This window comes from Nyctibius grandis, chromosome Z, assembly GCF_013368605.1.
Source record: "Nyctibius grandis isolate bNycGra1 chromosome Z, bNycGra1.pri, whole genome shotgun sequence".
In the NCBI taxonomy this organism is placed as follows: Eukaryota; Metazoa; Chordata; class Aves; order Nyctibiiformes; family Nyctibiidae; genus Nyctibius; species Nyctibius grandis.
The window spans coordinates 40,295,515-40,308,375 of NC_090695.1; the positions used below are offsets into that span (position 1 = coordinate 40,295,515).

The window sequence follows — 12,861 nt, forward strand, 5'->3', positions numbered from 1 at the left end:
AACCACACAAGCATCCAGGTTATCACAGATTTACCAAGAATTTGACGCTAACAGAAGTAGCTAAGACCAGTAATCCATAATGAACGTTTTTGCTTTTGTTGCTACAGTATCCCCATTCTGAATACTATCGTTGGCAAACAGAAACGACTTCCTCCTATCTGTGCTACCGCTCTACTCACAAACCATAAAAAGTGTGTCAGAACTTGCGTCATCCTGTGCATCTCTGCAACCGAAGCACCAAAGAAGAGCAGCAGCGCTTTATCAAAGGCTTCAGGCCACTTTCTTATCTATCTTGTGAAACTGTGAAACTGCCCAGCTGGAAACAAATACAGTGGCATAAGTTACACAACAACTAAGTGTTACTGTGAACATTTGAGAACTATTCACACCGAGCCTGCAAAACCATATCAGAAAACAGTATACTTCAGTTTTAGATGTAGGGTAAACCCCAGACTGGTTAAAATACGTCCAAGGTTTTACTTTTCTGAGTACTTTTGACTACTTATTTGGGCTGTCATCCAAATGCTATCAAAATACAATATTAAGCTTTGAAATTAAATAGCAGAAAGCACTGGATAATCTTTCATGAGCATCACAAGAAAGCAATTTGTAATTGAACCAGTTCATTGTACAGATGACTGTAGCTGCAAGGTGCATGCAGGTCAAGAGCATCTAACAGACTTAGTAGTTAAATTAGAAACCATAGCAAGTGTTCTCAATATGCAGGGTCTAGACCCTGAAAATAAAGCGTATTAGCAAGGGAAGCACACAAGACTGATTAACAGCTTGCTGCAAAGAGGTCAGACTCACAGCTGTGCTTAGCAGCAGCCTCCATCTAAGCAAACAAAGAGATGGAGCCTGAAACACACTGTCTTGCTCCAAATGCTCTGCATTTCTGAAGCTGCCTATGACAGACTAGCCAAACTTAGCTGACAGAATGGAGCAGCTTCTGTTCGGCCTGCCAAGCACCACCACAGAAAATGTGCCTACTTAGTATGTGTCCGCTGGAAATGTTTAGCAAGCTGCCCACATTGCCGACTCGCAGGCAGCTGCATGGCCCCATGGCCCAGCGACCAGCTTGAGCCACCAATGACTGACACAGCACAGCTTATTAGCTCAGCAATGAGCCTTTCTAACCATGGCCACATTACTTGGAGCCAGCTCCACACTTGAATCAAACAGCTGTCAAAACATTGCTGTAGCCACATTGCACAAATGACTGATTTTGAGACAATACATGCCACCAAGAAATGAACTGGTTCCAACCAAGGAAGTCAGGGGTGCAGAGCATAATGCAGGACGGGGAGAATACGCCCCATGGAGCTGAATCATAGGACAGAGCGTAGAGAGCACAACCTTCCCACTGAACCCTCCAGCCACTGCTGCAGCAGTACCAGCACCAGCTAAGCAACTCCACTGCTGGATATCCAAAGCAGTGTTTAAAAGTCAGAAGACAGGTTACTTGGAGTAGTTCCTCCTGTACTTTCACCCTATTCAGGGAGCTGGGCAGAGACTTCACACACTGTATCTTCAGAATCAACTGGGTCACTGCAGACTGCATTTGTTTCTCAGTCCAAGGAGCACATGTGCATCGTGCCACTTAAACTCAATGTGGATGGTGGTTCTCTATGAACTCCTTTTATAAGAGTCCCTAATAATACCTCACTCAGTTCCCAAAAGCAACACGTTATAAACTCCCAGGCAGACAGAAGAAAAAGGGGCAAAGGGGATGACACAACATGTAGCAGACGGCAACAAAGGCACTTGCCCCCTGCCCTCCACCACATTGTACAAATGAAAGCAAAGACCTTTGCAATTCAAATCCATCCACTGTAGAGAAATACCTGTACTTCACTCAAAGTCACTTCCTGAAATAAACACCTAAATGAATCTGGGCTAAACTCTGACCAATTTAGCCCAGTTACAAAGTAATGCTGGACCAGGCACAACCTGCAAACCACGGAGTTATTCCTCATTTACGTCAGTAGCTGCCACAATAAGCAGTGCAGTTATGTTCAGGTCTGACCTGACCACCTTTTTCCCTGGCATTTTTCTCCCTCCTTCATGAATCCTGAACACCACTGGAAGTGTTTTGCTATCATTACCGAAGCTGAGGTACAAGCAGTGCTGAGGTTTACTTTAGGGGCTGAGAGATATGCAGACTATTTATCTTCTGCACCTGATAAAATTTATAAACAACTGTTGGCTATTCTCCCCTAACAGTTAAAGGGCACAGATAACACTATATTGCTCGCTGGCGCAGGCTGCTGTTCCACTGCATTTCTACTAGCTCAGGTCTCTTTCATCGCTGCCACCATAACAGCACTCCTGTTGCTGCCAAAGCAGCAGGTGTGCCTATGACTCTGCGAAACAGCTGTCCTCTCACCTCGCTGCCAGACCCAGATGAGGTGAGGTGGATGCAGGGAAAACATGAGAGGAAGGTGGAGCATGACAGTTTGCGAAGAGGCAGGCTGCTGTGAATTGGCCACAATGAAGGGCAAGTTCAGCTAATAGCCTGCTTGGAGTTGCAGCCGAATTATGCGTACCCAAAGCAAGTGGAAAAATGCGGCTCCTTGCTTGGTAAGTGCCTGCTTTCAGCACCACACTTGCTACACTGTCAAGTTCTCCTCCAGCTGCAGACATCTGGCAAAAAAACCTTACTTAACCTCAACTTGCTCCAGAGTGCTTCCAGGTAGAGGTCAGCCCATTGGACCTGTTTGTGTAACTAATTTCAAGTAATTGCTTTCAACCCAGACCAATCCAAAGGGCGGGGGGGGCAGGAAGTCCTTAAAGTAATGACTTTTAACAATACTGCCTTCACATGTAGGTACTGTCCTAGGAAAAAGTGAAGAGCACCTGAGGTGCACGTGAGCGCAGCCCTATCTGGAAAAAACATGCAACCTTAGCTTTTTACCTTCAACTATGGTAACAAAGCTATGTACAGATACAACTCAGGAGCGATCCACATAATGCCATAATGAAAAACTCAATGTCAGGAAAGAAGCTTGTATCATTATGTTCCCTCCTAAATTATTACAATTTATGCAAACTAATACCACTGTGGATTGAAACTATTTTAAGATAAACGAACATGCATGTTACATTGAGACACAGGAAGGACATGAAATTTGACATTTCTGTGCATTAGCATATGAAATTAAGTGTCATGATATTAAAAGATTGCTATTGATAGCCAGTTTTTAGTTTCACAGAGTACGTTGTCAGCAAGTGCTCTTTATAGAAAGGCTCTATATATACTCCTGCTTACTAGATAGGCATGCAAAAAAAAAAGTTATGCTGCCCTGGCCATTACTTTTATTTGTCTAATTTTCCTTATGCGATTTATTTATTTATTTATAGGAAACTGTCCAGAAAGGTGCTACTAAAGCTTTTCTAATAAATTTTGTGTTAGTGCAAATAGGCTATTCCTTCTGCCGTTGTTTTCTTTTTAAGCCAGAAAGGCTCGCTCCCAGCTCTCCCTCAAAATCAACACAAAACAGGGAAATCTAATTTCTGAGTGTACATGCACGTAAGTTTCACAGAAGAGATATGAAATGTTATGGACTACAAACCATTTTATTTTACTTGTTGCTTTACAACTATGTTAAAAAAGATAGAGATTACATTTTTTTCCCAGAAATGTGCTATGTCATAAAACCATTTTAGCATGTATGTTTCATTTAATTTCCATGAACAACAAAGCTGGTATCACAGCAAAACAAACTACAGAAGCCTGCATCTCTGTCACAGTCACACATTTCACAAATATGACAGCTCACTCCCTCTCACTCCATTTTTCAGACCAATAAAAACTTTGTTACATGATATGCAAATTTCTCAGCTGTAATTTGGATTTTTTAAACAAACAAAATTTTGTAATTACAATGTATGAAAACACATGCACATAGTTAACTTCTCTATATTTACCTGATCTACAACAGAAAGACTACAAAACTGTGCACAAACCTTACAGTTAACACCAGAACAAGGATATGAACACCCTCTATTACTAGGAACTAAAGAATGTACTCTAAAAGCTTATTTCACATAAGAAAAAAAATTTTCTTCTCCTTAAAGAATATCTTGGTTCAGAGGAAAACAGGAGCTGAATCAAGCAAATTTACATGAAGAGAGATCAACTTTAAAGTGCCTGCTGTACACTGTCAGTTTTACTTCATTTTAGGGCCATCAGTAATTTTTAAGGATTGTACATTATTAGAAACAGTTTATGAAGCTGCATTCAAACTGCACATGAACAAAACGTTGAAAAGCTCATAGAAAGCATTCCCAAATTCAGGGAATACTGCATACATAGCATGTCCTTACGGAAATGATGGGCACTACTGGTCTGGGTTCTTCAGAAGTGCTAAGTACAACACTGAATAGAGCAAGTCATCCTGGTTTTGAAATATATTTTTCCTAAACCTTCTTCATCCCTTCCTAGCATATGTAACTTGGAAAAGTTACACGGCACTGTACTTGAACTTCTTGAAGCCCCAACATGAGTATGACCTTGATTTCTCTCATCAGTGTAACTGTATTACTACAAATTCTTTATGATCAACTTGGCAGTGATACAAGCTGAGGTGGCCAAATGCAAAGCAGTAACGGTGCACAACCTGTAGTCAGCTAGTAAGAGCTGAGCCTCATCACAGGCTAAAGTCCTGGCTAGAATTTTACAGTGCCGTGTAAATTCTTATATTACTCTTAAGACTGAAGGATTTGAGTTTTCACAAACTTTGACAACACCTCAACAAAATGGCAAGTGTTATTTTCATTATGTGAATATGTGAACAACTATGCATGTGAATGTTTGACATAATACTTCATTGCATATAGATCCACAAATCACTTCCAATTGTAATTACAGCTCCTTTAATTGAAAGCGTCACAATTACTTTCCTTCTCTAGAAGTGACAAGTCTGAAATCTTCAACTGGAGCGTGATCTTCCTAGTTTTCTCCCTGCCTTGATTTTCAATGACAACACGAAGACAGGATAATTTTCAAATCCTCATACATTAATCTTACTCTAACCCCATTTTGTTAGAACTGGAAAACAATCCTTGTTTGAAATATCTAGTTAAGAGTTTCATTATGAAATTCTACTAAAAATAAATTGAGTAGGCTCGTCCTTACCTCGGTAGGAAGACACTTTCCACTACATAGAAGTCTTGCATAAGAACATCTCTGTCCGGTTTTGATGTAAGGTTTCCTACTGTGTATCCTATTCCCAGCTGGATAGCACCTTTAATAGCTGAGGATGCAGTCTGTGTAGAAAGTAACAATTCAAGCATGAGTTTGCTAAAAATAGTTTCTGTTCTTTATCAGTAACATTATATGCTAAACTCAATCATTTTTGTAATAAAAACGCCATGTCATCTTTACCTCCTAGACCTCAGAGAGCTGACTCCTTTTCAATTAAAAGATTTAAAAGAAACAGTTTGTTGTAGCAAAAGCCACAAAAATAAATTTTCTAATTGTATAGACTGAGATTTTTCAAATTGCGCAAGTAATTTAGACATTGGGTTCTAACTTAAGACATTACCAATCTAAGTGGACATTCAAACTGCTTCAGGAGTTTGAAACAGCATGCATTATCTTCTGGAAAAGAGAGTCACAAATTCCAGGCGACTGTACATGCATGCCAAGAGATCACGATGCAGGCTGATGGTTTAAATGCAGATTCTGGATACAAGTGTATTTATTAAGTTTTGCTTAGCAGTCAATGCAAGATGTGCATTCACGGGGGGGAATCCAGAGAGAAATGAAAGTGATGAGGAAGGAAAATCTCTATATCAAAATCTATACGCATAGAGTGAGTGTCTTAAATTCAATGAACAGGGCTTGCAAGGGAGAGAAGGGTTCAAAAGGACAGCACCAAATTGTGACAGATACTGTATGTACGTAAATCGAGACCATCTCTAAAACTTTCTCACGCTGACTAGACAAACCTGCAGGATGGATTAAAAAAAGGCAGAATTAAGTCAAAATACAAAATTAGTCAAGAAAGGAATTCTTAAGAAAATATGGAAGGGGTGAACAAAGAAAACCACTGGGAAGGGAAAGAAGGCTATCAGGAAGGGAGTATCCTCCCTTGGCATGGTGTATTTTCAGCAGTTTTAAGATACCATTTTGTTGCCTGTTTCAAGGTTTTACCTCCCACCCACCAAACAAGCAATAGACTGTATCAGTGGAAGCAAGGCATATCAGAAGTTTCATGGTCAGAACTACTTCAGCACTTGAACAAAAATATTTCAGGAGTGGGAATTACATAAGAAAGGGTTCAAGTACACAATACTACTCTTGTTACAGTTCTCAGAACAGCATACGCTAGAGTGACTGCTTATTTTCAGAAGAGACAGAGATGTGTAGCTCCTAAATAATTAACACTGCACACCAAGCAGAACTTGCACTTGCATAACAGTTCAGAACAGGCAATTTGGTGGGAACAAACACCACCACCATTCTTAGACTGCTGCTTTGACTATTAAAGAGATTTGGCTTTGTGTCATAAGAAGATTCACTTTTTTTTCTTTCCTTGAAAGGCCTCTATTCATGAATGATTAATGCCCAACACAAGCAGTAATTCTGTAACTTTGATCAAATCCCCCCCCACACAAGCAGAGTTCCTGCTTCATAGCTGGATGCCCATTCTGTTCACTGGGACAGCAAGGGACTATTAAAGAGCAGCAAATAGCACAGCACTGTATTTTATGAATGAGAGAAGATAAGCCATTAAAAAAAATAGGCAGGTAACCTGGCAATGTGATTTCAAGAGGTCAACTCTGGATGACGTTTCAAGCTCATAAACAGCATCTGCAGGATTTCTGCAAATTCAAAAGAAGACCTACAGTCTCTGGAGGGCAGAATGTAAGGCCTTCTACTAGTATGGTGTAGACCTTACCTATAAGGTTACCTTCTTGTTAATCTCCACTCCTATTCAAGAGTGTCATTAGTAATCATCAGTCATTTCTGCAGCAATCACAGCAATGGATTTAACAGAAAAGCAATGTTACGAATCAATCAGGATACTTTAAGAACTGTTTTAAAACAAATTGATAGCAGTTACAGCATGCTGAAGGCAATTGCCAGCCCAAAGTCTCCTTCTCTGGAGATACTCAAAACCCGCCTGGACATGACCCTGTGCAACGTGCTCTAGGCGAACCTGCTTTAGCAGGGGGTTGGACTAGATGATCTCCAGAGGCCCCTCCCAACCTTAAGCATTTTGTGATTCTGTTTGTAAGCCACTGTTATAAGTTAACCCCAACAAAGGCTGGTCACCCAATATCCCCTCAGCAAATGACAAGTTTTTGTTTTCACAAGCCTTAAAATGAAAACAAAACAAACCTTGGAATTTGTCTGCATACAAACACTTGTTTTGATCTAACTTCTTTATTAGTATTATTTTGTGATTAAGAAAGGAATCCAAGGAAGACATAAAAAAGTTGCTTCTCAGGCCTCAGGGGAAATGATCCATACATTTTATTACTACAAAAATATATTATTGGAATCTACAAATACAAATGGAAAAACTGATCTCGTGCATTTTTCCTTACTCAGGCACCTCTTTTAATGCCTATGAAGGCAGCAAAATCTAGTTTCAAACCTAAGCACCTTGTTTCTTTTCAATTCCTCTTGAATACTCTCCTGCTGTAGAGCAAGCAATACAATTCAGTAACCTTCTGTGCCATGAGTTCTCTCTTTTAGAGACTGAAATATTTTTTTCTTCCTATTAGCCTCATGTAGAGGTTCAGAAAGTGGCCCTGAGTCCATGTATCATCTGTAGCGGTACAGCTGACAGTACACGGTGACTCTTGGATCATTTAACCTATTATCAACACGTTATGAAGCTCTAAGAAATGAAAAGATGAGAATAATCAGCAGGATAAACAACTTCAGCTGATGAATTTTAGACTCTGAAACTGAATTTGTAGCAAATGGTGCACACTGTGACAACTGTCTTTGCTACCTAAAGCGGCACAACAAAGCAGAAGTTTTACCACCCTCCTTTTGCTGATTAGGGTATTACTATCTACTGCACAGGTGCTTTGGTGGTTTTTGTACTGACAATGAAGGCAGAAACCCATAAAAATGTTGCCAGTTTCAGACTAAACTACCTTTTATTGGCTCTGATACTGTGGATCCTAATGTGCCAGGCCAGGATCTGTCCTCCTTGGCAACATATAACAGCACAAACTTGCATGGTCGTAGGCACACAACCTCATCTCTCTCAGACAGCCAAGGTCTTACTGACTTAAACTAATCTTCGCTTCTGATGTTACTGTTGAAAAGGATAGACCTGCTCTTTCCTCTCCAGCCCCCAAAATCTATGCATTCGTACTCTTATGCCAGCAACAGCTTCTCTTTGTCCAATCAGTTACAAAAGACCTGATACAAGTTTTCAGCAGGATCAGTTCCCTGAGTCATATAAGCACTAGTGTCAGCTACCCAGCTGAATAAAAAAACAAATCAAACCCTCATAGCATAAACCAAATTGGATTGGGCTAATGTTTGTCCTTGTACTGGCTGCAGGAGGACAAGTGAAGTCTGAACTAGCAAAAAGCCTACCTCGTCTAAATTAATGTGTCATCACCTCCTGAACACACCTCAATGGACACTGAATTTATGCTTGCTCAGTGCTTTGTGCCATATGGCCAGCACACTCTTGACTTGACAGTGCGAACCCTGAACTTCTCTCCAGTCCACAACCAGAATCAGGTACAGTTTCTCGCCACTCTAGGTTTTCAACAAAAGTTCGTTCAGGAGAGAAAAGCAAGATTTTCACACAAATTCAGGTTAAAGTGTACCTTACATAGATACTGAGAAGGAAAGCATGAAACTATATAATTAAGTATAATGGAAATTACAATTCCTGCAGCCATGCAAACTGAGAAATTGTCCATTCCCTGTACTACTGCCCCAGAGTGCCAGTATTTCAAAGCAGGCAGGGACATTTCTCTTCTACCTACCACCACTTGCCTGTTAAATGGGAATAATCAGCAAAGGGAAAAGAACTGCATTTCAGGAAGAGATGCTCCAGGAGAAGTCCCGCAATTTCAAACTGTTGAGACAAAAAGCCTCCCAGACAGACTCTGCTACACCCAGCTTCACAATGAACACGAATGGGATTGCCCTACCTCTTTGGATTGCTCTATATCCAAGTGACAGATTAGCAAATAATAGCGGGATTTATTGTAATGACTTTGTCATTTTCACCTCAAGCTACAAAACTCCTTCACTGTATCTCATAATGCTTAGGTAATTCCAGCCTTAGTATTCCCACATTTTTATTTTAGTCATTGTGCCCTTCTGTCCACAATATGAACATATTCAAAACGAAACTTAATTCTTCCTCCTGTCTACTGCCTCTCCACAGTTTTATCCCTGCATATAAAAGCTTAAATTGTTGTCATTCTGATGAAACACACCTTTGCCCCTTTTTGTCAAAAGTAGCTATACATTTTCTCTATATTTGTCACACAGCATTGCTAAAAGGCTTGTAGAGATGAAAAATTATATGCAGAGTCATAAAGCATAACAACAGGTTAGAGGCTGAATACAGAATACAATACAGAACACAGACAGTTAGGTATATGAAATATCTGCATCACCAATAAATATTCTAGCACTAGATATGCTGCCTCATGAATTACTGTTCTTTTCAGATTGGTCTTTTACTCGCTCTATATCACTCCAAGCTGAAATGCTTTTTCAGAGTAGCAAAATAAACGAGAACTTAAATCCTTTCAAATGAGGTATTAAGTTTACGCATGATCCCACTAAAGTACTAAGTAGGATTTTAACATTGCTTTTCCTACAGATAATTGCTTTCAGACTAGTTCTATAAAATCTAAATCTGCTATTTTCATAAAAGAAAGGTGTTAATCAGATACACATAATGTATGTAAAGGCAGTTTACATTAAGTTAACAAAAAAATCAACTGCACGGAAGCTATTTAACAACTGTGCAAGTCAGGGACAAGGCTACTGGAAAGATTGAAAAAGTCTGACTTTTAAAAAATAATTTAAAATATTCAGGGATGACAAAAATATAGGTACTATAGTTACCAGAAAGTATACTATACATTGCTCAATAATTATTTCCATTAGAGTGTGAAGGTTGTAAACGGTTGGCAAACCTAACTAACCACTGTTAAAAGTTAAAGGATTGGTTCTGGGTACATAGTGCACAAGGACTTCAGATATGGTAAACTGGTTTATTCTTTCAAACAAGTTTTCTTGTATTTTCTTCGTATTTGTATGGGACTATTAATGACAGAAAACAAATCATTTAAGAAACCATGAGCAGAGAGGAACTGATCGGTATGCAGGCTTCATTTAATTTTATGAAGTTCCCCTCTATTCTCATTCACAAAGTTTTTCCCCATTCTTCTTTTAACTCTCAATTGTTCTTTGCTAAGTCTTTATGCATTCCCCACAAGCAGCTTGTGAAAACATGTAACTCTTAACAGTCTTGCCTCCTTTAAAAGTAGACATCCTAGGGATGTCCTTTAGGACCCCGTGGATGTAAACTTTGTCCTTCTTTATCTGTTCTCCCTTTTTATAACTCATTTTATCGGAGCTGAAGTTTGGCCTATGAACTTTCTGGGGCAAAGATGGTGACTCTTCCAGCAGACACCTGCCTTATTGCAGGTGCTATAAAACAATAAAAAACCAAACCAAAACAAAACAAAAAACCCAACTCTGCCTCAGCAGCTCCACCTTATTATCACTCTGGAAGGCAAGATGATGTTTGCTTTCTTCCACCCTCTGTGCTACTGTCATTTAAACAGGTTTTAAAATCTGCCTAATGAAATGGTAGAGACACCTGGTTGTCACAGTTCTGTGTAAGAGATGTGAAGAAAAAGGTACCACTGATTAACACTGCTCTGCAGCCATGCTTCCCACAACATAGCTGCCATTAGTTCGTTTCTTTGACTTCTGTCTGTGGAAAAGCCTGCTGTCATCTCCTTCACCAGCCCACTCTGCTGCTTGGTGGGACTTAATGAACTGGACTGGTGTAGAATACCTGCATATAGATGCCTTCCTGCAGGCAGCATTCTTGGTGAAGTTAAAAAAAAAAAAAAAAGTGAAATCCACAGGGCCTCACTTGGTCAAAATGATTCAAACCTCATGGGTTAGGCAAGATGTGTATTTTTTACTACAAGCAAGCATTTGTTCTTCAGTTATATTGGTTACTGTAAGTACCGGGAATCCATGCACACTATCACTCCCACGCAAACACAATTTGTCTTCTCCAGACTCCTGAAAAGATACTAACCCTCCATAAACTGTACAAACCCCTAAGCCAAACCACCTGAGGAGAGTGCCTGTTGAAAAACAGTATGTCATCTTCAAGCAACACTTAAAAAGAGCTCTCTTTGAACATCAGGAAGTTGCAATTAGATTCAAGATGTATGTGTAGTTATTGCCTAGTCCATTGCTTTAGCACTAGAGCTCTCTCATCTTTGAGGGCCTGCTGTGCTTACAGTCCCATTGAAACAACATTTCTTGCAGCTGCTTCTGCTGAAGCTTCTGCAGGTAGCTATCCCGTCTCAGCATGCTCTCTGCAGCTGCCACATTTGAGCTATCAATTTCCTTTCATATTAAATCACAAACATGGACATAAAAATAGTTACTAGAAAATCCCACTGACTGAACTACTTTTACTGTTTCTTCACAACTTGTAACCATGGGTCTCTACAGCCATGGTACTCCTTCACTACTCCTTCAGTTCAGTTTTTCTATCAACTGTTTGTCCAGCTGCTGCAGATCATTATTCACAAAGCTGGACTTCTGCCCATCACCCTCACCTCTGGATCTTGCCGCTGGGGTGGCAGGGTGGGGTCTGGTGGGGGTGAATGGCTATTACTAAGTTGTTCTTTCTTCTAGCATAGTATGCTGAATGTTAGCATAAATGTTACATCATTAATCAAGTGTAGCTGATGATATTGTATCTTTTTTTTTCCTCTTTATATAATTACTGTTCAAAGTAGGTGAAAGTAGGGTTTTTTTGTAGTTCTTTGAATAATTTTAAAAAACTTTGTTGTGATGCTCTCCCAGGAAACAGTTAAGATATCAACACATTATATTCTCGCAGAATGATTCTCCGACCCAAGCTGAATCTGATCTCCCTTCATTTTCCAAAATTGGATTCAGGTGACTCCATGGCTTTCAGTTGATTCTTCCTCAATTTCAAAACATGTATGCTGAAATTTCAGGAGTAGCCATGAACCCAAGTGCTTTGGTTCTTCTATCTCTCTGAGAAAAAGAGTTTGAGACCTGTAAGTTTGATAGTTGCCATTGCTCCAGGCAAAGCCACTAAAGACAGTCATTTCATTATCTTTGCAGATGTACAAAGCTCTCAAAAGTCTGACACTGAAAACATAGGTCCCAGTGCAGCAAAAACTCCAGTAGCGAAGTTTCAATGTCTGCAAGAATAAGTACCCTACGTGCAGACATCAGACACGGGGCATAAGCCAATGTCAAAAGTGATGCAGCAATACTGCTGGTACACGTTTGCAAGCACTAACAACAGCTAGCTGGTTTCCTTCATTCAGGCAAATTCCCTTTGCTCCAGGGCAAAGTGACTCACACTTACGATACGCAGTTTTGAACAGGTTTCATAAACTGCTTGTAATACACTAACCAGAAGAGCCACAAGATATGTAGTAACGAGAAAGTCTAATTGTATAGATGTGTGGTAGCCTTCAGATTACAAACAGAGATTCTGGTAATCTAGTAGCAGGTTTCCACAACAGGTGCACTATATATAATCTGCTTTGTACTCTGCTGTGATTTTCTTCTACACGCTTACAGTGCTTTGACAGACCTGTCTGTGCCTCATTCTTGCCACCATC

The 12,861-nt window shown here is 39.9% G+C and overlaps 1 protein-coding gene across 2 annotated transcripts in view; it reads right to left on the reverse strand.

Moving 5' to 3' along the window:
• PIP5K1B (phosphatidylinositol-4-phosphate 5-kinase type 1 beta) overlaps positions 1–12,861 on the reverse strand; it is a 130,908-nt gene that overhangs the window by 68,486 nt on the left and 49,561 nt on the right. For both annotated transcript variants that reach the window (XM_068422569.1, XM_068422568.1), the window contains exon 4: positions 5,138–5,268. In XM_068422569.1, coding sequence (XP_068278670.1) covers positions 5,138–5,268 — 131 coding nt within the window. The remainder of the gene's footprint in view (positions 1–5,137; positions 5,269–12,861) is intronic.